We start from the raw sequence: 25,951 nt of genomic DNA, 5'->3' as shown, positions 1-25,951 counted from the left end.
ACTTGGGCCGTCCTCTCAATAAACCAAGATTCCTTTAGAAACTTTTTACAAACTTTTATTATATCCCGTATCATTTTATAAGAAGTTCAAGTTGACTCACTACTCAGGAAAGCCTTCTTTTGTTTGTCCTTAAATCTTTAAAATCCTTCTTTCAACCTTTAACGATTTCTGATTTCTCTTTTTTTCTAAGGATTAATTTAAAAAGTGCCCTATTCAGCATCTTCATTGTTTCATTATTTTAGAAACTTTGATCACACCACCTTTGGGCCTTTGTATTTTTAATATAACAAACCCCAATTCCTTTATTTATTCATTCATCTGTTTTTTTCTTACAAGAAACTGTTCCTGACTGCCAACCAGGTACAGAGGATGCAGAGATTCAGACACAGTGTTTACTCTGAAAAAGTTCACCATGGAGTTGTGGAGGCAGATAATTGTTAGACAGCTATGTTGTGTCATAAGTAAGGTGCTCTGGAAACACATAGGACAGAAACCCAACCCGGACTGGGAGGTCCAGGGAATAACTCCTGAAAAATATTAGGAGTTAGTCTAGTAAAGGAGAGGGAAGAAATTAGGAGTTTGAGTCTAATGTTAAGAGTAGAGGTTTGGACTAATGACATATAGATTTGGAATTTAATAGCAAAGGTGGTAACTGCTGTAACAGATATAACTCAAAACTTCAGTGACTTATCACAGTAAGAATTTATTTTTTACACACGTAAAATGTGTTTTTACATTTTACAAATCCAACAAATGTGTTTTTGATTCACAGTGAAGGCTTTTCTTTGTGCATTCAGGGAACCGGGTTGAAAGACACTCTGCCATCTTTAATACCTCACTTCTAGGTCCTTAGGTGTGGTCATGTAGCCAGCAGGAAGGGAAAGAGCGTGGAGGCTCTCAAAGGGGGATTGCTTTTAAAGGACCAGACCTAGAAATGGCTTACATTTATGCTTACATTCTGTTGGCTGGAACTCAACCACATGGACATACCTGATTGCAGGGGAGGCTGAGAAGTGAATTCTAGCTTCACGTCCAAGAAGAAGAAATGGATTTGATGATCAGATTAGCTCAAGTTGAGGAAGAGACAAGATAGCCCAGCTGAGTGCAAAACCCCAGTGTAGGTAGAGGAGATGGCACCACATAGGGAACTACGGACTTGCCCAAGGGCCTTGGGAACAGCCAGCAGGGCGTGAGTCCAGGACAGGAGAGAGTATCTGCAAGATGCGGAGAAGAAAGGTTCATAGTGACAAATGCTACAGAGAATTTAAATAGGATGCATGCTGCCCACCCAGGTAGAAAATAACTACATTGTATAAACACGTGCCCAGATGCCACTGCTGGGTTCTCACCCTTGACTCCTGTTTCTTGGTCTTGTGTGTTCACTGGTGGATCCTGGTATTGACACTTCTCTGTTGCTGAGCTTTGGCTTCTCTTCTCCAGTATTATTCCTCCACCATCCCTTCCGTTATGCTCACTCAGTGTTCCAGGTCAACACCCCAGCCCATCCAACCAGTTTGCCTTGAGCCTCTACCATGGAGAAAGCCTTCATTTCTTTTCAGAGTTGCCATCATGCAAACAAGATTCATGAACAAGGACCATCATTGCCAATTAACTGAATTGTTAACGGAAGTGAGATGTTTCCATGGAGTGTTGAGCTGAAAGGAGAAGGGGACCAAGGGTAAAAGTTTTAACTGGCATTAGTCACAAGGAGGGGAGACTGGCAGAAGTAGTAGAAGCAGCTCGGGGTCTACAGTCACACTTGTTCAGCAGTTTAAAGGTAATTTTCTAAAAATAGGTCAAATCTTTTAGTGAAAAATAAAATTTTCCTCTATAGCCACAATAAATGTCTATTTATTGCAAGTCAGTTCGAATTAACCTTGCTGAGCCACAGAAAAGAAAATTCTCAGTTCCACTTAGAATTCCATTAAGGATTCCCTTGCTAGCACGGTATGGGGAATGTTAACGGACAGTCTGTAAATGTGAACGCGGATGTTTTACTTCCACGTCGACCGGTATGCTATGCGAAAATCCAGAGACAAATCATCATGCCTTCCAGTCTCTCTGTCTTCAAAGGGAGCCTTGCTTTGTATTGTCCCTTTGAGTAAGGCCAGTGACAAAGTCTAGCCCTAACTCACTAAGTGATGCTCCTCAATTATTGGGAAATAAGCTGTATCTTCCTCAAAGGGAGCCAGAGCCAAAGGAATGTACATTGGAAGGAATAATCCCAACTGCTCTTGGAAATAGATGACTTTCCAGTTAGCTGTGGCTTTTCAAGAAAAAAGTTGTAGGTTCTGTTAGCACAGAGCTCCATTATAGCATCTGTTCAGAGGGCAGGAATGTTGAAATGGACACACACACACACACACACACACTCGCGTGTAAATTAAAATGGAATTTAGAGTGATTTAGGAAAAGATTATAATTTTAGGAGAATATAAATCAGTCTGTCCTTGGCTTGAATGTTTCACTGTTGCTGCTCATATAATTTCATAGAAAGCAGAGCCCCAAATAGAGAAAGTCCAGAGAGGTCAGTACAAACAAGAAGAACCCAAGAGAGAGGATGTGATTCTAGAATCAAAACCAAGAAACATTGAGAAGCCTCACCCTATGTGCTTAAAGAGGAGCAGAGAGATATAGAGACGGAGGCAGAAAGAGAGAGACAGAAGATTGATATAGAAAATAACAAAAGAAATAGCAAATGGCAGGTGGAGTGGCCACTAAGTTGATTATATCGAGAAATAGAAAACTTTGTATTGAAAAAATAATGTGTCCTCTTATAGGCGTAACATGTAATTAAGCAGCTGGATATTATTGTAGAAACAATTGTATCTTGAAATGCGTCATCTGTCACAGGATAATAATGTCTGCACTTGCAACGTAATTAAGGAAGAAGCTCTAGATCATAATGGTTTCCTAGGAAATGCACAGCTGCTGGAGGTGGGGGGAGCGGGGGGGAGAAGGAGTCAGCGGCTGAAGTGTGGTGTTGACAGCTAAGCCTGTCATGGACCATTTGCATCTTCCTGGGCACTAAGAATTCTAGCATCTGGGACGGGAAGCTCCTGATTGGTTGACTTTTTCATGTTATTCCTGGTTAGCACACCCTATGCTAGGGGAAAAAACCCACACAATTGGATGGATTTGGATGAGTGTAATTTAAAACATTAAAAAAAGTGATCTGTAACCATTAAATTACTGTAAGATAAACAGTGGTCTAAAGCACTAGGAAGCCGAAGTGAAAAAAAATTTTTTTTTTCAGCTGGATTGTTTTCTGTTTTTGTTTGTTTTTGGTTTTTTTTGGCTGCACTGTGAGGCTTAGTTTCCCGACCAGGGATTGAACCCAGGCCATGGCAGTGAAAGCACAGAGTCCTAACCACTGGACCACCAGGGAATTCCCTCAGCTGGATTGTTATGTTTGGAAATGGGACTCTGAGGGCAGAATAAAAATACCAAATTTAATCAAATCTGACAACGGAAATTGTAAGACACATTCTGATTTCACAGTGACATTAAAATGTGAACAATATTCAGAATTGATCACACGTGGTATTTTGATATAATGGCACATGTACAGATATGTGAGCATGCGCATACACACACACAAATAATTGATTCTTCAGTTTTACTCTCATTTTCCTGTCTTTTTTCTCCATGGTCCTCTTACTCATCTGTTTCTATTTCTTAACTTACCTACTTTTCCCAAATTAGATGTGTCTGTCTTTGTTTATTCCTTTCTCTTTCAACTTCAAGTAACGCCAGTGAAACAAAGGAATATGGATGTTGTTATTGGTTTTCACCGTGTGGATATACGGCTGTTAGAACTCGGAAAACCATCTTAAATTTTGTTTCCTCCCAATCTTGCCTCTTCTTCCTCCTTCCCCATTTCAGACTTCCTGTGGATTGAAAAGTGGGACTCTTCCTAGCCCGATTTCTGGCACAGATGCTTGTGGCCTGTGGGGTCAGGGAGCCCGTCTGGTCTTGGACCTCTGAGGAGCAGGCTTTTTTTATGCTCCATGTGGGATTTGAGTGGCCATGAACCCTGAAGACCAGGATGCTGCAGGACCCCAGCACGGTTGTGTTTGAAAATGATTCCAAGTGATTTGGAACATTTGTTGTGCATTTTCTTCTGTGTCCGTGTTCCTCTAATTTGAGTGTGCAACAGAATCCCCCCCAGGAGGGCATCTTAAAACACAGACTGCTGGGCCGCACCCCAGAGTTGCTGATTTGGTGGGACTGGGGCACTTATTTCAGGAAGCACACTTTGAGAACCACTTTCTCATCTACCCGCATTTATGTCCTCAGCTAATTGAGGTCAGCAGTCTTACCACCAGAATGCTGAGTGCCTGAAGGCCGGTGTGCTGGGTGGCACTAGACCAGTCCTATCCAATGGAAACACCATGTGAGCCGCATATGTGAGAGAAAAGTGTCTCATAGCCACAGTAAAAAAAGTCAAAATAAACAGGTGAAGTTAATTCAGGTAGTCTGTTTCAACCCAGTGAATCAAAAATATCATTTTAACGTGTAATCCGTATAACAGACCATTGATGAGATTTTTCACATCCTTATTTTCATACGAAGTCTGACTGTGTGTGTATGAATCCTCCATTTCCAGTACATCTCAGTTCAGACTAACAACATTTCGAATGCTTGGTGGCCCCGTGGGGCTGGCTGGTGGCTACTGTCCTTAAGCAGTGTAACTCTAGGACTTTCACTTGCTCCTGGGAGACTCCCTCTTTCCTTTCGTAATATGCGTTATTTTTAGGGACTTGTGAGAAAGTTTGTATTTATTCAGCATCTTCCATGATACAGAGCGCTTCCCGTGGAGTCACGAGCTCTGTAATCTCTACGTCTGGAGTAAGTGTCCATCTGTGTGGCTCATTAGTCACTGTCCTAATGATGGGATGACAGTGGCCGAGCCCAGAGCCAGGGATTGGGATGATAGGAAAGTTTACATCAGTGTTCCTGGGGCAAGAAAGTTCTTTTCTCTAAGCTCTTCCTCAAAAACAAACAAACAAACAAAAAAACAAAACCCAAAAGATCAGATTAAGGACTGATTAGTGACAGAATGAGGGTTGTTTTAGGGATGAAAGTTCAGGAAGAGAGAGCAATGATTCTAGAAAGAAAGTTAGATAATGGGCTAGAAGAAAATGAAACCAAAACAACGAGGTTCAGGACATGAAAGGTGGAGAGTTATGTATGTGTGCATATATATATATATGAAATCTCATTATATATACACATATATGGACTATTTAAGTACAATTTGCTTTGTTCCCTCTATTTGACTACCACAAGGAATCCTGTTCCTCTAATTCATGGATCATCATCGCCTGGCGATGAAAGAGAATAAGATGAGAACACTGACTTTTATGTGTTATTTTTCTCTTTTAACATGATGACATATGAACTGTAAGTCAAAATAAGTCTATTGTAGGATGTGCACAGGACCTCGGAAACTACTAAAATTAATGAGTGCCAAACCTCAGACACTAGACATTAGCCCTTTAAATGCACTCATGAAGAAAGCAGTTTGAAAGCTGAACTTTGAGTGAATCATCGGGGTCCTGCAATAAGGAGGGCACAGTAAATGCCTGAGACCCACTGGCGTGCCACCCGGGCTCAGAGGAGAGCGGCCGCTCAGCTCTGCTACCTTCAGCAGGTGAGGACTTGCCTCTGAAGTGTCGGAGCTCTGTCCTCTCCATGTGTCTCCTTCAAATTGGCTAAAAACAAATACCGTGTTTAAGTAGAGTAGCATTAAAAATCGATGAAATCGTACATCCTGATATATGTGATGACGATAGTCTCTGTACAGCCATGACATTTGAGTTTTGCTGAAGACTTTTATCCTGGACTATTATTCTGTTCCCTTCTCACTCAGTCTCATTTCAACGTGAGATAACGCAGTGTGTACTTGAAACCACTTGAAGTGACTAAAAGGTTCCGAGTGGTGGTTACTTCTGAAAAATTGGCATTTCAGAGAGATGTGTTTTACAGGGGATTCTCATGCCGCCGTGGCTCTGGACATTTTTCAGATGCAGCAAGCAATATGGGTGCTGCCATAGTCCCCCCTCTAAGACCGTGTGACGGTCTAGTGGAAGACCGTTATGTAGATTAAACAGCTAATGGCTTAGCTGACTGGCACTTCTATATAAATACAGCATGTGGAAGTTATTTTAAAAAACAGGACAATTCTAGTTGGATCAGGCTTATCCCATTTAGTGAAATCAAACAGTATTTGAAGACATGGAAAAATGGAACATTAGAAGTCAAATTTCTAACCTGGGTTCTGATCTAACAAGCCATTTAATTTTCCCCAACTCTTGTTTTACAACACATATATGAATGGTTTGAATCTTGTGAGGTTCAACTCTTTTGGAGTCAGGAACCTCTTCTTAAGAAACTACTACACAGGGATGCAGAGAAAGCTTTCGACAAAATTCAACACCCATTTATGATAAAAACCCTGCAGAAAGTAGGCATAGAGGGAACTTTCCTCAACATAATAAAGGCCATATATGATAAACCCACAGCCAGCATCGTCCTCAATGGTGAAAAACTGAAACCATTTCCACTAAGATCAGGAACAAGACAAGGTTGCCCACTCGCACCACTCTTATTCAACATAGTTTTGGAAGTTTTAGCCACAGCAATCAGAGAAGAAAAGGAAATGAAAGGAATCCAAATTGGAAAAGAAGAAGTAAAGCTGTCACTGTTTGCAGATGACATGATACTATACATAGAGAATCCTAAAGATGCTACCAGAAAACTACTAGAGCTAATCAATGAATTTGGTAAAGTTGCCAGATACAAAATTAATGCACAGAAATCTCTGGCATTCCTATATACTAATGATGAAAAATCTGAAAGTGAAATCAAGGAAACACTCCCATTTACCATTGCAACAAAAAGAATAAAATATCTAGGAATAAACCTACCTAAGGAGACAAAAGACCTGTATGCAGAAAATTATAAGACACTGGTGAAAGAAGTTAAAGATGATACAAATAGATGGAGAGATGTACCATGTTCTTGGATTGGAAGAATCAACATTGTGAAAATGACTCTACTACCCAAAGCAATCTACAGATTCAATGCAATCCCTATCAAACTACCACTGGCATTTTTCACAGAACTAGAGCAAAAAATTTCACAATTTGTATGGAAACACAAAAGACCCCGAATAGCCAAAGCAATCTTGAGAACGAAAAATGGAGCTGGAGGAATCAGGCTCCCTGACTTCAGACTATACTACAAAGCTACAGTAATCAAGACAGTATGGTACTGGCACAAAAACAGAAAGATAGATCAATGGAACAGGATAGAAAGCCCAGAGATAAACCCACGCACATATGGTCACCTTATCTTTGATAAAGGGGGCAGGAATGTACAGTGGAGAAAGGACAGTCTCTTCAATAAGTGGTGCTTGGAAAACTGGATAGGGACATGTAAAAGTATGAGATTAGATCACTCCCTAACACCATACACAAAAATAAGCTCAAAATGGATTAAAGACCTAAATGTAAGGCCAGAAACTATCAAACTCTTAGAGGAAAACATAGGCAGAACACTCTATGACATAAATCACAGCAAGATCCTTTTGGACCCACCTCCTAGAGAAATGGAAATAAAGACAAAAATAAACACATGGGACCTAATGAAACTTAAAAGCTTTTGCACAGCAAAGGAAACCATTAACAAGACCAAAAGACAACCCTCAGAATGGGAGAAAATATTTGCAAATGAAGCAACTGACAAAGGATTAATCTCCAAAATTTATAAGCAGCTCAGGCAGCTCAATAACAAAAAAACAAACAACCCAATCCAAAAATGGGCAGAAGACCTAAATAGACATTTCTCCACAGAAGATATACAGACTGCCAACAAACACATGAAAGGATGCTCAACATCTTTACTCATTAGAGAAATGCAAATCAAAACTACAATGAGATATCATCTCACACCAGTCAGAATGGCCATCATCAAAAAATCTACAAACAATAAATGCTGGAGAGGGTGTGGAAAAAAGGGAACACTCTTGCACTGCTGGTGGGAATGTGAATTGGGACAGCCACTATGGAGAACGGTATGGAGGTTCCTTAAAAAACTACAAATAGAACTACCATATGACCCAGCAATCCCACTACTAGGCATATACCCTGAGAAAACCATAATTCAAAAAGAGACATGTACCAAAATGTTCATAGCAGCCCTATTTACAATAGCCCGGAGATGGAAACAACCTAAGTGTCCATCATCGGATGAATGGGTAAAGAAGATGTGGCACATATATACAATGGAATATTACTCAGCCATAAAAAGAAATGAAATTGAGCTATTTGTAATGAGGTGGATGGACCTAGAGTCTGTCATACAGAGTGAAGTAAGTCAGAAAGAGAAAGACAAATACTGTATGCTGACACATATATATGGAATTTAAGAAAAAAAAATGTCATGAAGAACATAGGGGTAAGACAGGAATAAAGACACAGACCTACTAGAGAATGGAGTTGAGGATATGGGGAGGGGGAAGGGTAAGCTGTGACAAAGTGAAAGAGCGGCATGGACATATATACACTACCAAATGTAAGGTAGATAGCTAGTGGGAAGCAGCAGCATAGCACAGGGAGATCAGCTCGGTGCTTTGTGACCGCCTGGAGGGGTGGGATAGGGAGGGTGGGAGGGAGACGCAAAAGGGAGGGGATATGGGAACATATGTATATGTATAACTGATTTAATTTGTTATAAAGCAAAAAAAAAATAAAATAAAATAAAAATTAAAAAAAAAAAGAAACTACTACACAGGGAAATTTTTACAAGTCATTCAGGAGTTTCATGGATCCTCTAAAGTCTAGGTGTTTTTAGACTTTTATTCAAACCCTGAATTAGTTAATCTCTCGCATTTTTTTCACCTTATGATCGGGAGAAGTCTGTGGGTGTGCTGTATGAACCTTTGTAGGCAGAAGCCTCTGGTTCACAGATGGTGAACTTTTGGTGGATTGATGCTGTTCAGATCACACTTGCTCAACATTCTGGGATAAGTGCCAGATGTAGGGTCTACTGATGACTAGAATTTCTGAAGAGGTGGCTGTGAAGCTGGGAAAGGAGCAGCTGGACTTGGCATTGTCAGACCCGGCTTATCTGGAAACTTCCTTAACCCATGTGGCCTCAGTTTCTCCTTTTGTGTAAGGAATGAAGAATATCTGTGGCATGTGATTTCATGGGGCATTTAAATGAAATAACAGACCGTGACTTAACAGAGGTAAGTCAACTGCTAGATGGCAGTGAGCCTGGTGAATGCTTATCACGTGCTTACTTGGTGTTCAGACACTTCCCAGAGGGTTGTGTCTGGCACACTATGGATTCTTAGGAGGTGCAGACCCGGCAAGTCAGGGAAACTGCAGTGCACTTGATGGGAATGGTCCCGTGGGACTATGGGAACCTCTTCGTGTGTAACAGGACACCACGGTATCTGGGGAGGCCTCCTGAAAAGGGAGATGAACTTGAAAATCGCTCTTGCCAGGGGAGGAAGATGGGCTTAAACTTTTGGAAAATCAGAGGCACTCTTTGGACCTGTGCTTTCCAGAGGGCTAGACGAATATCAAAGAGAGTCTTTTGATGAAAAAACCTCCATCTGATACATTTAACATCTGGTCAGTGTTAGCATACAGTAACACCAGAATTCGTTACTTAAAGAGATACTTGGGAAGCATTTCAGAACACTGCTTCATTTGTTCACTTTTTCTCATTATGTCACAGGCGGCCGTAAGAGCTTCTTGAGAGAAGGGTGTATCATTTTCGTACAAACAGAGCCAGCAGGTTTCCATGGCAGTTTGGGTTGTCTGCAGACCTTCATATCCCTACTTCTGCGGTCTTCATTCTTCTTGCAGGGGTTGCGTCTAATGTCTTAGGTCTGGAAGGATGAAGTTCTTTTTCTCTCTTTGAAGTTTAATTTGTCTCTTTCTAAATGCTTATAATTTATGCATATTTTAAGCCATTGATGAAACTGCAGTCTTGTTCATGGCCGGTAAGTGATTAATCTGTTTTGTTCTGCCTTTATTTCCAGATTGAAGAATTTCGAAGGCTGAGGACACACGCAAAAGGGGCAGAGCTTGTGGAAGGCTGTGATGGGATTTTGGGAGACAATTTTAGACCCACTCAGCCACTCAGTGACAGAGTCATTAGAGCCGCGTTTCAGTAGCTGAAGGGAGCAGAAGCCGGTGCGTCTTCATCTGGGTACGTTTGGATTAAGCAAGGAAAGCGAGGCACACACAGCTGAGCCTGTCACACCAAAGCCACTCTCATTATGATCCTCATAATTTTGCAATGTCAGCGCACTTCATTTTTTTTTGCAATTAATTTTATTTATTTATTTTTATTAGTTTCTGCTTTATAACAAAGTGAATCAGTCATACATATACATCTGTTCCCACATGCCTTCCCTCTTGCGTCTCCCGCCCTCCCACCCTCCCTATCCCACCCCTCCAGGCGGTCACCAAGCACCGAGCTGATCTCCCTGTGCTATGCGGCTGCTTCCCACTATCTATCTACCTTACGTTTGGTACTGTATATATGTCCATGCCTGTCTCTCGCTTTGTCACAGCTTACCCTTCCCCCTCCCCATATCCTCAAGTCCATTCTCAAGTAGGTGTGTGTCTTTATTCCTGTTTTACCCCTAGGTTCTTCATGACATTTTTTTTCTTAGATTCCATATATATGTGTTAGCATACGGTATTTGTCTTTCTCTTTCTGACTTACTTCACTCTGTATGACAGACTCTGGGTCTATCCACCTCATTACAAATAGCTCAATTTCGTTTCTTTTTATGGCTGAGTAATATTCCAGTGTATATATGTGCCACATCTTCTTTAAACATTCATCCGATGATGGACACTTAGGTTGTTTCCATCTCCGGGCTATTGTGAATAGAGCTGCAATGAACATTTTGGTACATGTCTCTTTTTGAATTATGGTTTTCTCAGGGTATATGCCTAGTAGTGGGATTGCTGGGTCATATGGTAGTTCTATTTGTAGTTTTTTTTTTTTTTTTTTTTTTTTTTTTGCGGTAGGCGGGCCTCTCACTGTTGTGGCCTCTCCCCTTGCAGAGCACAGGCTCCGGATGCGCAGGCTCAGCAGCCATGGCTCACGGGCCTAGACGCTCTGCGGCATGTGGGATCTTCCCAGACCGGGGCACGAACCCGTGTCCCCTGCATCGGCAGGCGGACTCTCAACCACTGCGCCACCAGGGAAGCCCTATTTGTAGTTTTTTAAGGAACCTCCATACTGTTCTCCATAGTGGCTGTCCCAATTCACATTCCCACCAGCAGTGCAAGAGTGTTCCCTTTTATCCACACCCTCTCCAGCATTTATTGTTTGTAGATTTTTTGATGATGGCCATTCTGACTGGTGTGAGATGCTATCTCATTGTAGTTTTGATTTGTATTTCTCTAATGATTAATGATGTTGAGCATTCTTTCATGTGTTTGTTGGCAATCTGTATATCTTCTTTGGAGAAATGCCTATTTAGGTCTTCTGCCCATTTTTGGATTGGGTTGTTTGTTTTTTTGCTATTGAGTTGCATGAGCTGCTTATAAATTTTGGAGATTAATCCTTTGTCAGTTGCTTCATTTGCAAATATTTTCTCCCATTCTGAGGGTTGTCTTTTGGTCTTGTTAATGGTTTCCTTTGCTGTGCAAAAGCTTTGGAGTTTCATTAGGTCCCATTTGTTTATCTTTGTTTTTATTACCATTTCTCTAGGAGGTGGGTCCAAAAGGATCTTGCTGTGATTTATGTCATAGAGTGTTCTGCCTATGTTTTCCTCTAAGAGTTTGATAGTTTCTGGCCTTACATTTAGGTCTTTAATCCATTTTGAGCTTATTTTTGTGTATGGTGTTAGGGAGTGATCTAATCTCATACTTTTACATGTCCCTATCCAGTTTTCCAAGCACCACTTATTGAAGAGACTGTCCTTTCTCCACTGTACATTCCTGCCCCCTTTATCAAAGATAAGGTGACCATATGTGCGTGGGTTTATCTCTGGGCTTTCTATCCTGTTCCATTGATCTATCTTTCTGTTTTTGTGCCAGTGCCACACTGTCTTGATTACTGTAGCTTTGTAGTATAGTCTGAAGTCAGGGAGCCTGATTCCTCCAGCTCCGTTTTTTGTTCTCAAGCTTCCTTTGGCTATTCAGGGTCTTTTGTTTTTCCAAACAAATTTTGAAATCTTTTGTTCTAGTTCTGTGAAAAATGCCAGTGGTAGTTTGATAGGGATTGCATTGAATCTGTAGATTGCTTTGGGTAGTAGAGTCATTTTCACAATATTGATTCTTCCAATCCAGGAACATGGTATGTCTCTCCATCTATTTGTATCATCTTTAATTTTTTTCATCAGTGTCTTATAATTTTCTGCATACAGGTCTTTTGTCTCCTTAGGTAGGTTTATTCCTAGATATTTTATTCTTTTTGTTGCAATGGTAAATGGGAGTGTTTTCTTGATTTCATTTTCAGATTTTTCATCATTAGTGTACAGGAATGCCAGAGATTTCTGTGCATTAATTTTGTATCCTGCTACTTTACCAAATTCATTGATTAGCTCTAGTAGTTTTCTGGTAGCACCTTTAGGATTCTCTATGTATAGCATCCTGTCATCTGCAAACAGTGACAGCTTTACTTCTTCTTTTCCAATTTGGATTCCTTTAATTTCCTTTTCTTCTCTGATTGCTGTGGCTAAAACTTCCAAAACTAAGTTGAATAAGAGTGGTGAGAGTGGGCAGCCTTGTCTTGTTCCTGATCTTAGTGGAAATGGTTTCAGTTTTTCATCATTGAGGACGATGTTGGCTGTGGGTTTGTCATATATGGCCTTTATTATGTTGAGGAAAGTTCCCTCTATGCCTACTTTCTGCAGGGTTTTTATCATAAATGGGTGTTGAATTTTGTCGAAAGCTTTCTCTGCATCTATTGAGATGATCATATGGTTTTTCTCCTTCAACTTGTTAATATGGTGTATCACATTGATTGATTTGCGTATATTGAAGAATCCTTGCATTCCTGGAATAAACCCCACTTGATCATGGTGTATGATCCTTTTAATGTGCTGTTGGATTCTGTTTGCTAGTATTTTGTTGAGGATTTTTGCATCTATGTTCATCGGTGATATTGGCCTGTAGTTTTCTTTCTTTGTGACATCCTTGCCTGGTTTTGGTATCAAGGTGATGGTGGCCTCGTAGAATGAGTTTGGGAGTGTTCCTCCCTCTGCTATATTTTAGAAGGGTTTGAGAAGGATAGGTGTTAGCTCTTCTCTAAATGTTTGATAGAATTCGCCTGTGAAGCAATCTGGTCCTGGGCTTTTGTTTGTTGGAAGATTTTTAATCACAGTTTCAATTTCAGTGCTTGTGATTGGTCTATTCATATTTTCTATTTCTTCCTGAGTCAGTCTTGGCAGGTTGTGCATTTCTAAGAATTTGTCCATTTCTTCCAGGTTGTCCATTTTATTGGCATAGATTTGCTTGTAGTAATCTCTCATGATCTTTTGTATTTCTGCAGTGTCAGTTGTTACTTCTCCTTTTTCATTTCTAATTCTATTGATTTGAGTCTTCTCCCTTTTTTTCTTGATGAGTCTGGCTAATGGTTTATCAATTTTGTTTATTTTCTCAAAGAACCAGCTTTTAGTTTTATTGATCTTTGCTATCGTTTCCTTTGCTATCCGTTTTCATTTATTTCTGATCTGATCTTTATGATTTCTTTCCTTCTGTTAACTTTGGGGTTTTTTGTTCTTCTTTCTCTAATTGCTTTAGGTGCAGGGTCAGGTTGTTTACTCGAGATGTTTCCTGTTTCTTAAGGTGGGATTGCATTGCTATAAACTTCCCCCTTAGAACTGCTTTTGCTGCGTCCCATAGGTTTTGGGTCGTCGTGTCTCCATTGTCATTTGTTTCTAGGTATTTTTTAATTTCCTCTTTGATTTCTTCAGTGATCACTTCGTTATTAAGTAGTGTATTGTTTAGCCTCCTTGTGTTTGTATTTTTTACAGATCTTTTCCTGTAATTGATGTCTAGTCTCATAGCATTGTGGTCGGAAAAGATACTTGATACAATTTCAATTTTCTTAAATTTACCAAGGCTTGATTTGTGACCCAAGATATGATCTATCCTGGAGAATGTTCCATGAGCACTTGAGAAAAATGTGTATTCTGTTGTTTTTGGATGGAATGTCCTATAAATATCAATTAAGTCCATCTTGTTTAATGTATCATTTAAAGCTTGTGTTTCCTTATTTATTTTCATTTTGGATGATCTGTCCATTGGTGAAAGTGGGGTGTTGAAGTCCCCTACTATGAGTGTGTTACTGTCGATTTCCCCTTTTATGGCTGTTAGTATTTGCCTTATGTATTGAGGTGCTCCTATGTTGGGTGCATAAATATTTACGATTGTTATATCTTCTTCTTGGATCGATCCCTTTATCATTATGTAGTGTCCTTCTTTGTCTCTTCTAATAGTCTTTATTTTAAAGTCTATTTTGTCTGATATAAGAATTGCTACTCCAGCTTTCTTTTGATTTCCATTTTCATGGAATATCTTTTTCCATCCCCTTACTTTCAATCTGTATGTGTCTCTAGGTCTGAAGTGGGTCTCTTGTAGACAGCATATATATGGGTCTTGTTTTTGTATCCATTCAGCCACTCTGTGTCTTTTGGTGGGAGCATTTAGTCCATTTACATTTAAGGTAATTATTGATATGTATGTTCCTATTCCCATTTCCTTAATTGTTTTGGGTTCGTTTTTGTAGGTATTTTCCTTCTGTTGTGTTTCTTGCCTAGAGAAGTTCCTTTAGCATTTGTTGTAAAGCTGGTTTGGTGGTGCTGAACTCTCTCAGCTTTTGCTTGTCTGTAAAGGTTTTAATTTCTCCATCAAATCTGAATGAGATCCTTGCTGGGTAGAGTAATCTTGGTTGCAGGTTTTTCTCCTTCATTACTTTAAATATGTCCTGCCACTCCCTTCTAGCTTGTAGAGTTTCTGCTGAGAGATCAGCTGTTAACCTGATGGGGATTCCCTTCTGTGTTATTGTTTTTCTCTTGCTGCTTTTAATATGATTTCTTTGTGTTTAATTTTTGACAGTTTGATTAATATGTGTCTTGGCGTATTTCTCCTTGGATTTATGCTGTATGGGACTCTCTGTGCCTCCTGGACTTGATTAGCTATTTCCTTTCCCATATTAGGGGAGTTTTCAACTATAATCTCTTCAAATATTTTCTCAGTCCCTTTCTTTTTCTCTTCTTTTTCTGGAACCCCTATAATTCGAATGTTGGTGCATTTAATGTTGTCCCAGAGGTCTCTGAGACTGTCCTCTGTTCTTTTAGTTCTTTTTTCTTTATTCTGCTCTGCAGCAGTTATTTCCTCTATTTTATCTTCCAGGTCACTTATCCGTTCTTCTGCCTCAGTTATTCTGCTATTGATCCCATCTAGAGTATTTTTCATTTCATCTATTGTGTTTATAACCGATGCTTGATTCATCTTTAGTTCTTCTAGGTCCTTGTTAACTGTTTCTTGCATTTTGTCTATTCTATTTCCAAGATTTTGGATCTTGGAAATAGAATGTTGGATCATCTTTACTATCATTATTCTGAATTATTTTTCAGGTAGACTGCCTATTACCTCTCCATTTGTTAGGTCTGGTAGGTTTTTATCTTGCTCCTTCACCTGCTGTGTGTTTTTCTGTCTTCTCATTTTGCTTATCTTACTGTATTTGGGGGTCTCCTTTTTGCAGGCTGCAGATTCGTAGTTCCCGTTGTTTTTGGTGTCTGTCCCCAGTGGCTAAGGTTGTTTCAGTAGGTTGTGTAGGCTTCCTGGTGGGGGGGACTAGTGCCTGTGTTCTGGTGTTTGAGGGTCGATCTTGTCTTTCTGGTGGACAGGTCCACGTCTGGTGGTGTGTTTTGGGGTGCCTGTGGCCTTATTATGTTTTTAGGCAGCCTCTCTGCTAATGGGTGGGGTTGTGTTCCTGTCTTGCTAGTTGCTTGGCATAGGGTGTCCAGCACTGTAGCTTGCTGGTCGTTGAGTGAAGCTGGGTGCTGGTGTTGAGATGGAGATCTCTGGGAGATTTTCACCATTTGATATTATGTGGAGCTGGGAGGTCTCTTGTGGACCCGTGTCCTGAAGTTGGCTCTCCCACTTCAGAGGCACAGCACTGACTCCTGGCTGCAGCACCAGGAGCCTTTCATCTACCCGGCTCAGAATAAAAGGGGAAAAAAGTAGAAAGAAAGAATTAGTAGAAGAAAGAAAGAAAGAAAGAAAGAAAGGAAGAAGGAAAGGAAGGAAGAAAGAAAGAAAGAAAGAAAGGAGGGAGGGAGGAAGGAAGGAAAGAGAGAAGAGGGAGGGAGGGAGGAAGGAAAGAAAAAGAAAGAAAGACAGGAGGGAGGGAGGGAGGAAGGAAAGAAAGAAATAAAGACAGGAGCGAGGGAGGGAGGAAGGAAAGGTAGGAAAAAAGAGAGAAGATAAAGCAAAATAGAATAAAGTATGATAAAATATAGTAACGTTATTAAAATAAAAAAGTAATTAAAAAAAAACGGACGGATAGAACCCTGGGACAAATGGTGGAAGCAAAGCTATACAGAGAAAATCTCACACAGAAGCATACACACACACATTCACAAAAAAAGAACAGGGGGAAAAAGTCTTAAATCTTGCTCTCAAAGTCCACCTCCTCAATTTGGGATAATTCGTTGTAAAAAGAGGAAAAGGGGAAAAAATCTTAAATCTTGTCCTCAAAGTCCACCTCCTCAATTTGGGATGATTCGTTGTCTATTCATGTATTCCACAGATGCAGGGTACGTCAAGTTGATTGTGGAGCTTTAATCCACTGCTTCTGAGGCTGCACAGAGAGATTTCCCTGTCTTTTCTTTGTTCTCACAGCTCCCGGGTCTCAGCTTTGGATTTGGCCCCGCCTCTGCATGTGGGTCGCCGGAGGGCGTCTGTTCTTCACTCAGACAGGAGGGGGTTAAAGGAGCCGCTGATTCGGGGGCTCTGGCTCACTCAGGCCGCGGGGGAGGGAGGGGCACGGAGGCGGGGCGAGCCTGCGGTGGCAGAGGCCGGCGTGACGTTGCACCAGCCCGAGGCGCTCTGTGCGCTTTCCCGGGGAAGCCGTCCCTGGATCCCGGGACCCCGGCAGTGGCGGGCTGCACAGGCTCCCCGGAAGGGGGGCATGGACAGTCACTTGCGCTCGCACACAGGCTTCTTGGTGGCGGCAGCAGCAGCCCCAGCGTCCCACGCCCATCTCTGGGGTCCGCGCCTTCAGCCGTGGCTCGCGCCCGTCTCTGGAGCTCCTTTAAGCAGCGCTCTTAATCCCCTCTCCTCGCGCACCAGGAAACAAAGAGGGAAGAAAAAGTCTCTTGCCTCTTCGGCAGCTCTAGTCTTTTTCCCGGACTCCCTCCGGGCTAGCCGTGGTGCACTAACCCCTTCAGACTCTCTTCCCGCCGCCAGCCCCAGTCCTCTCCCTGCGCTCCGACTGAAACCCGATACCCGAGCCTCAGCTCCCAGCCCCGCCCGCCCCAGCGGCCGAGCAGACAAGCCTCTCGGGCTGGTGAGTGCCGGTCGGCACCGATCCTCTGTGCGGGAATCTCTCCGCTTTGCCCTCCACACCCCTGTTGCTGTGCTCTCCTCCGGGGCTCCGAAGCTTCCCCCCTCCGCCACCCTCAGTCTCTGCCCGCGAAGGGGCTCCTAGTGTGTGGAAACCTTTCCTCCTTCACAGCCCCCTCCCACTGGTGCAGGTCCCGTCCCTATCCTATTGTCTCTGTTTATTCTTTTTTCTTTTGCCCTACCCGGGTATGTGGGGAGTTTCTTGCCTTTTGGGAGGTCTGAGGTCTTCTGTCAGCGTTCAGGTGTTCTGTAGGAGATGTTCCACGTGTAGATGAATTTCTGATGTATCTGTGGGGAGGAAGGTGATCGCCGCGTCTTACTCTTCCGCCATCTTGCCCTGGACCCAGCACACTTCATTTAAATCTAGGACACATTCTCAAGCCCCATTAATTACAAGTCAGGTGGTCTGTAAAAATTTCATGCCATGTTGGACAGAAATCTACAGTCCTTATGTTTTTGAGCTGAGCAGCCTTTCATTCTGAGTTTTGCTCTCATATCGGCTTTCGTAAGGGAAGGTGCCTGAGGCAGGGGAACAGTGACATGCAAGTACCTCTTTGGTCTTTTACTATGTTGTTGCACCCTTGAAACTGCAGCTGTCACCCCCTATTGATGGGGGAGTGTAAGGGAAGGGACTGGGGGACCTGTTGAGCCTCAAAGGGGCCCTTGTTCAGCGCAGATTTGGTCGTCTTGCTTATCGGGGTAGGTAGGTGAGGGCAGATCTGGCATGAATGAAAATACTTGTCCTGTGGAAGTGCTTTTATTCGGTAGATCAAGAAGCCCTTGCTAATTATCTGAAGGTAGTATGTTTCTGTACTGATTAAAACCTAATATGGGGCTTCCCTGGTGGCGCAGTGGTTGAGAGTCCGCCTGCTGATGCAGGGGACACGGGTTCGTGCCCCGGTCCGGGAAGATCCCACATGCCGCGGAGCGGCTGGGCCCGTGAGCCATGGCCGCTGAGCCTGCGCGTCCGGAGCCTGGGCTCCGCAACGGGAGAGACCACAATAGTGAGAGGCCCGTGTACTGCAAAAACAAAAACAGAAACAAAAAACCCCCTAATCTGTACATTTTAATGTATCGAATTCAGTCTTTGTATTCCTTACCCTTAAGGACTAACAAAGTAAAACATCACAAACAAGGAAAAGATAAAATATACATAAATGCCTCTGTACTGGGTTACTTCTTCACCTTGTAGATTGCCCAGGGGCATGTACCTAGGTCAGTGTGCGTTGCTGGGAAACCACTGCTTCTCGTAAGAGGGAAGCGTCTGTTGGAACAGTTTCCTAGGAGTCAGGTCAGAGCTCTGGCTGCTTAATGGACTGTTAAGAGTATGTACTCTCATCCCGTGTGAAGGGTACAGTGGACCGGAGAGTCACAGAGGAGCAGACATCTCTGGCCTCAGGGAGCTCACAGTCTCGTGAGCCAGACAGCTGATAGAGGAATTTTAAAGGGTGATCACTTTGTCCACGTGTTTCCCTCTCCATTTTTCTTGCCCCTCTATTATTACTCTACTGATGCACCCAGTACTCCAGCCAGTCTGTCTTTTCTCTTCTGTGAATGTGCTTTGCTCACTCAATCCTTCTCCCCTTTCCTTTTGCTCGTTGAAACCCTAGCCGACTAGAGGCCCGACTTGCATACCGCCCTCAGCAGGAGTTCTCTCCTTGTCCCTTATATTGTACCTCTTGTTTCACATTTTTTCTTCCAATTAGCTATTCGTATATTTATTTCCTGTGTCAGATTTCAAGCTTCTTAAGGGTTGAAACGTGTTGATTTTACTTTGAATCCATCATGGCATGTAACACTTGGAGTCGTGGATGTCGTTAGAGAAATTAGAAATTCCTTAGAACTTACGTGTGTCTTGTATCAGCCAACTGTGTTCCAGTCCTCCGTTCCTTCTCAGTTTCTGTGTCAGCCAGTAGATGATGAGATGATGGGGATGATGATGATGAGGCCAGGCAAAGTCACCTGTGGTAGGAATGAGAAGGAGCTTTCAGTAATTCATATATGATAACAATGGAGAACATCCCAGAGGGCTTTAAGCTGAGCCTTATAATGGATGAGCTAAAGAATTAAAATAATATTCAGTCAGAGGTCATTATTGAGAACCTACTATGTGATTGGTTCTGTGTATACAGAGATGAGAAGAACAGATGTGGTCTCTGCCCTCATAAAAGCTAGAGTCTGAGATGGGGAACCTGACAATGGAGAAACAAACACTTCTGGCACAGGGAGATCAGCTCCGTGCTTTGCGACCACGTAGAGGGGTGGGATAAGGAGGGTGGGAGGGAGATGCAAGAGGGAGGGGATATGGGGATATATGTATGCATATAGCTGATTCACTTTGTTATACAGCAGAAAGTAACACAACACTGTAAAGCAATTATGTGCCAATAAAGATGTTAAAACAAATACACAGTTAATAAATTCCATGAATGAAAAGAACCAAGAAATGGAGTGAAGGAGATTTCAGATAGAGGGAATATCTTTTGCAGAGACCCCGAGGGCCCAGTCTCTGTAGAGGTGATAAGAATTTGATGCATTGATGCACCTGAAAGAAGCCTTGAGAGTCTGGGGTATGGACATAAAAAGGGAAGGCCAGGCAGGGCCCATGACTTAGAGGGCCTCGGCAGCCGTGTTAAGACATCTTTATTTCATCGTCAGTGTGCTGAGATCTAGGCATTCTCAGGGGAGTGGCCTTCTCAGGAGATCACAGTGGCTGGAGGACGAATGGATCAGATTATTGTGGGCCAAGCTGTGGCGGTGGAAGGATATTTTAGAGGTCCACTGGGTAGCCAAGGTGAAAGGCATGCAGGCATGGGTACCAGCCTAGGAGCAGTGCATATGGAGAGAGGCTGACATATGTGAAAGGGTCTTGGAAAGTGATATCTAGGGATAAATTGGACGAGGGTGGGGGGAGATGGAAATATCAAAGATAACACCCGGGGTTTGGGGCTTTAGAAACTGTGTGGCTAGGGTGCCATTGAGTGACAAGAGGGAAGCCGGAAGAGGCTCTGTCTGAGATGGAGAGCGGGAGGGGACTGAGAGAGGCTTGTCAGTCACAACAGTGGGCCTGGCATGAAGGAAGCTGGAATTTCGAGAGCGGAGATCAGAAAAGAGGTTTGAACAGAATGCGGGAGTCGCGGGCATAGAGGTATTATACATACAAGTGTGTACGTATAATGTTCTCATGCTACATGGGGATGACCTCGGATGTTCATAAAATCTTACGGGATGCTTTATGGCCAGTTAACCAAAGCTCAGAGAAGTTAGGTCATCTGCTCAAAGCCACTGGGCAGCGGGCCTGGAAGTTGGACCCAAGCAACCTGCCTGGCAGAGCCTCTTGTTGTAAGCACTGCAGGACAGAGGTCAGGGAGTGTCCCCACGCTGGCGCTCAGGGTGGCAGGAGGACGGGGGAGGCGGTTACAGTGGGCAGCGTGAAGGGAGGGGGTGGAGATACCTTGTGGTGGCAGCTTCAGACAAGCGTGTGTGCGTTTAAGGTGTACGATGTGTGCTTCGATTTGATCCATTTTTATATTACAATATGATGCCCACCTTAGCGTTGGCTAACACCTCTGTCATGTCCCATATATATCATTTCCTTTTTGTGGTGGAAATGAGACTTTTTTTTTTAAACAAAAGAAGTAGTAAAAGTTTTCTGTATGTGTGTGTGTGTGGGGGGGGGGGGATGAGCCAGTGGATGGTCAGGGCTGAAGGTGCTGTTTCTCGAGGGGCTGGTCCTAGCAGTGAAGTCCCTGAAAAGTTGCCAGGGGATGGGGCCCTCGGCACACATGGAGACCGACTTTTGTTATGGGAACGGACACTTTGTGTGCTATCCCAGGAAGGAAGGAGCTGGCGGTTTATAGACAGCGTTTCACGACTTGCTTTACTGTTTAAGGATGGTTGGGTAGAAGAAGCTAGAAGAGGTGAGCGCTGCCAGACAGCTGGGAGATGGGTGCAGAGTGAGGGTCCGGAGGGCTTACGGGCACGACCCGGTTGGAGAGGCAGGCAGAGAGGGACGGTGAGGTTGGTGAACGTGAATTTATGAATTTCCCCAGTGTAGGTTTGGTATACACTCTGTGAATGTTGGTAACTATAAATGACGCTTTTTATGAAATAAGATTATTGGCTTTAATTTTTGATCCATATCTGGCCCTACACCAGAATTGCCTGTCTCTAAATATCTAAATAACCATCACTACTTTATCTCTCTCTTGCACACACACACACACACACACAATTTTAAATGTTTATGAGAAGATTACATATATTTCAGATACTTCATATTCATGGTATGATAGGAGGACAGTGTGTAATTTTCAGTCTTCGATTAATTGCAGTTTAGATATTTTAAGAGAGAGGATGGATTTATGTCCTTGTCTTGGTGGCTGAGATTACTTAAAGGAGGTCATTTTCCCCCAAATTCCTAAGAATGATGCAGAAATTCTTTCAAAGGCGACTTCACTTCTGACCGTATCCTTTTATGAATACATTTTTGATCCTTTTATCTTGAAATGTGTAATACAAATCTAGTCATACTGCTACATAAAAATTATATTGGGAAATCAGACTTATGGATGTGTGCTTTTTATTTGATATTTAATAGTGCCCTAAGGCAGGTAATTCAAATTTTTATTAAAGTGAAATGACTTGACAGTCAGACTTTGAATTTAATGCATGAATGTTTCATTTAAGCTCTTGGAACTGAAAAGGAAAAAAAAACTTTTTTTCTGATAGTTCTCTAAAAAATGTTCAAAATAATTCAGATTTATTTTAGCTATGTGCTTTACTAAAATAACTTTAGTTTTTGGACTTAAAATGACATTTATTTTTGCATGACATGTCTAGGCATCTGGAGGGTTTTGATAACCAAGACTTATTACTCCCATGAATTATCTGTGACTTTTTGTATTACCATTTAGGAAGCATGAACTATGGTTTTGTACTTGTTTAAAGAGTTAGCACATAAGTCACCCAGGTGCAGGGCCAGTTCAGATTTCTAGGAGCGAATTTACCCACTGAACTTTCTTCACGATGCAGGAGAACCAAATCTTAATAACAAACCAAAATAAGACCAAGCTTTATGTCCAGTTTCCTTGCTGCCCTTGGCATGATGATATTGGTACTACCCTTCCAGTGAAATGATTATTTGCTTGTTTGTTTCATTAAATATTAACCAATTTTTAGAAAGCTATTCTGACTGTTCGAAGATTTGCCTGCTTCCCCTGTGACTCAAATATTGTTAAACTGCACACGTTTGCAGTGACCATAGTTAATTATAATTATTTTCTGTAAAAAGCAATGCCACAGAGCTCTTTAAATACCTCCTTGTAAACAGGTAAATAAATATCCTACATTTCTTGGCAACATTATTTCCAATTACATTAACAGTTTATCTGTTTGTGAGATCTGTTATTTACATAAAACCATGTTTCTTGAGTTGATTTAGCTTTAGAACAAAACAATATGATTAAACAACATATATTTTAGCCATAGAATTAATATAATTATGAATAAAAAATGTTTTCTCCAGAAAAGAAAGTAACCTCCCTTACCCCCCTTAAAAGGGGAAAATATGTGTGCTCCAAATAGATGAGGAAAAAGAAAAACAGAAAAAAGGAAGAAGAAAAAAGAGGGTTATTAAACAAGTATCTCTGATCCATGTGTCAAACTTACCCTCATATTTGGGCAAAGACCCATTTTGGGTCTTTGAAGTCACATTCAGACCGTACTGAGCTCTTCCCCATGTATATTTTTGCAATTAATAATGTTGTCTTCTTAGCTTTAATAAATGCTATAGCTAGCATCAATTTCATAGCAGCTTTCTTTTATAACTTGACAGAGTTGGAGGTTAGAAAAGACTAAGCCATTATGGAAAAGGAGATGATTTATGGGAAAGGCATAATGTCAACTCTGAATGACCAAGTAGGTAAAAGCTATTATCCTTTCAGGATAAATGGGAAGCTCAGAGCCATATTTTCAGTCAATAGAACTTGGACTGACTTCACTCCAATAATTTAATATGATGCACAGCATTAGGGTGAGAAATGAAAGCTCGATGGTAGAGCTGTTTTCTGTTTACTGTATCCTATAGAATTGCCCGAAAATGAGTGGATTTCCTAAAGGATATCAATATGATTTCAGGAAAAGGCCAAAATACCAAGGGTGGTCAACCCATCTATTATGTTTTGATTCTGTGTTACAAAAATTGTTCTTAACCCAAGAATGAAAAGTATCAAAGCGGTATAGACATTTCTTCAAGATTAGTAAAGAAGGAAAATAATCCCTGCTTCCATATCTGTCCTTTTTTTCCTTTTTCAGTATTAGAAAGGTTAATTTACTGTGGGTAAAAATTCCTGAATGATTTATTCCCCTCCCCACCCATGAATTTAAACAAAATTGTGTTTGGGAGGAAGGAAAGAGAACATCTTGCAGTCATGGGTCAGCTTTTATGTTGAACATTAATATATTATGATACCCTAAATATAGTCGATTTCATGATTTTAAACTTCATATATTTTCCATAAGAAAGTCACCGAGACCAGGTTATCTCCTCTAAACATGTTGTATTATGTCTTTTTCCTCACGGATGCTCATTTTTGGTAATTTCCTCAAACCAATTTTTAAATTTTATTTTTCCAGTTTGAGACTTCTTAAGAAAACATCGTTCACAAAGAAGCGTTCATTTCAGTTTCTTCCTCATTTACTGTCTGTCCTTTCCAGTTCCTCTTTTCCATGATGAAGTTCATAGAGACTTAGGAAAGCAGATTCATCATAGACCCAGGGAACTGTGAAAGCCCAGCACACAAAGGGACCTTCCTGGAGGCCACTTGCTGTTGGAGTCCCCATGGCTCAGCCTGTGGCGCTTCCTCTCTTTGTAGGTGGATCATCTACACCCACAGCCTCTGTTACCACCAAATGCAGATGACCCTCTCATTTATCTGCCGACACCAGGTCTCTCTGTTAAGTTCTAGAATTGGATGCCCAACCGTTTGCCTCACTTTTCTTTTGGATGCATCAAAGGCATCTCACACTCAATATATAAAAGATTGAAGTCCTTCGCAGACTTGGCCTTCTTCTAGTTTTCTTAGGAATTCAAGTCACACTTGACACTTCTCACCTCACCTCACCTCACATTTCCAATTTATCGTCCAGTTCACAGATTCGCCTTTGGATAGCTCCCAAATCCACCTCTGTGCTCATCACAACCCATAAAGTTTGCATCAGCTCTCACCTGGGCTGTTGCAGGAACACCCCCCTCTCTTCGACATAGGATTGTTGAAGAAAGATTTGTAAAAATAAAAGACACGGGTGACAGAGAGCCCTCAAACTTGCGCGTCAACTCTGATTGACTGATATAAGCTGTCTAGAGTGTTGAGAAGGATTCTGCATCCACGGCTGAGCGCAGTGCGAAAGGGTGACAGGACTCGCGACATCTGTCGCTGGGGGCTGGTGGCGGTATTGTAGTTTGTTATTCCCATACGCAGTGGAAGGTTGGGTGATTGGCATCTGACTTAAATGTCTCAGTTGTGAAGTTGCAGAGTCTTGAATGGGCTTTGGAAAATTGACCTGCGTTACATCTACTGATACGTAGCTGGATGTTAGCAGTTATTGAGGAAATACAGAAACATGATGAAAAGACTGAAGTCCCCTGATCAACCTTCTTTTTAATATTTTCATTTTCTTTTGTATTAGTTACTAAACATAGCAAATAGCTTACGTATAGCAAAACCTAGGAGATCTGAAATCTCAGCATAGAAATGAAGTGGCATGGGGTGATGGAAGGATCATGGCCTGAGAGTGGAGGAACTTACCTGCTCCAGGCCCTTTGTTAGGGATGGAAGCCATCTCCTGAAGAAGGGAAAAGGGTTTTGTTAAAGAAGAAACCAGGTAAGGGAAAAGTAGATACTGACATGCCACCCACAAGGGTGAGAAACAATGTATTTTAAAGTATTAAAAAAAAAAGCCATACCAAAAAATTGTCAGTTTAACTATATAGGTCTTAGAGATATTTATATGTTAGTACAAATAGATTTGCCTTATTCTTTCGACTACTTCATTTTTTAAAAATTGAAGTATAGTTGATTTACAATGTTGTGTTAGTTTCAGGTGTACAGCAAAGTGATTCAGTTATACGTATATCTGTTCTTTTTCAGATTCTTTTCACTTATAGGTTATTACAAAACTTTGAGTATAGTTCCCTGTGCTACACAGTAGGTCCTGTTGGTTATGTATTTTATATATAATAGTGTGTATATCTTAATCCCAAACTTCTAATTTATTCCCCCCCCCCTTTCCCCTTTGGTAACCATAAATTTGTTTTCTACGTCTGTGGGTCT

The 25,951-nt window shown here is 41.7% G+C and overlaps 1 protein-coding gene across 1 annotated transcript in view; it reads left to right on the top strand.

Moving 5' to 3' along the window:
* CA8 (carbonic anhydrase 8) overlaps positions 1-25,951 on the top strand; it is a 99,039-nt gene that overhangs the window by 58,725 nt on the left and 14,363 nt on the right. Inside the window, exon 8 of the mRNA XM_081258748.1 lies at positions 10,061-10,230. Within this exon, the coding sequence (XP_081114874.1) occupies positions 10,061-10,195 (135 nt within the window). The 3' untranslated portion in view covers positions 10,196-10,230. The remainder of the gene's footprint in view (positions 1-10,060; positions 10,231-25,951) is intronic.

This window comes from Mesoplodon bidens (assembly GCF_964165515.1).
Source record: "Mesoplodon bidens genome assembly, chromosome: 16".
Lineage (NCBI taxonomy): Eukaryota > Metazoa > Chordata > Mammalia > Artiodactyla > Ziphiidae > Mesoplodon > Mesoplodon bidens.
This window is presented reverse-complemented; position numbering and strand designations above follow the sequence as displayed.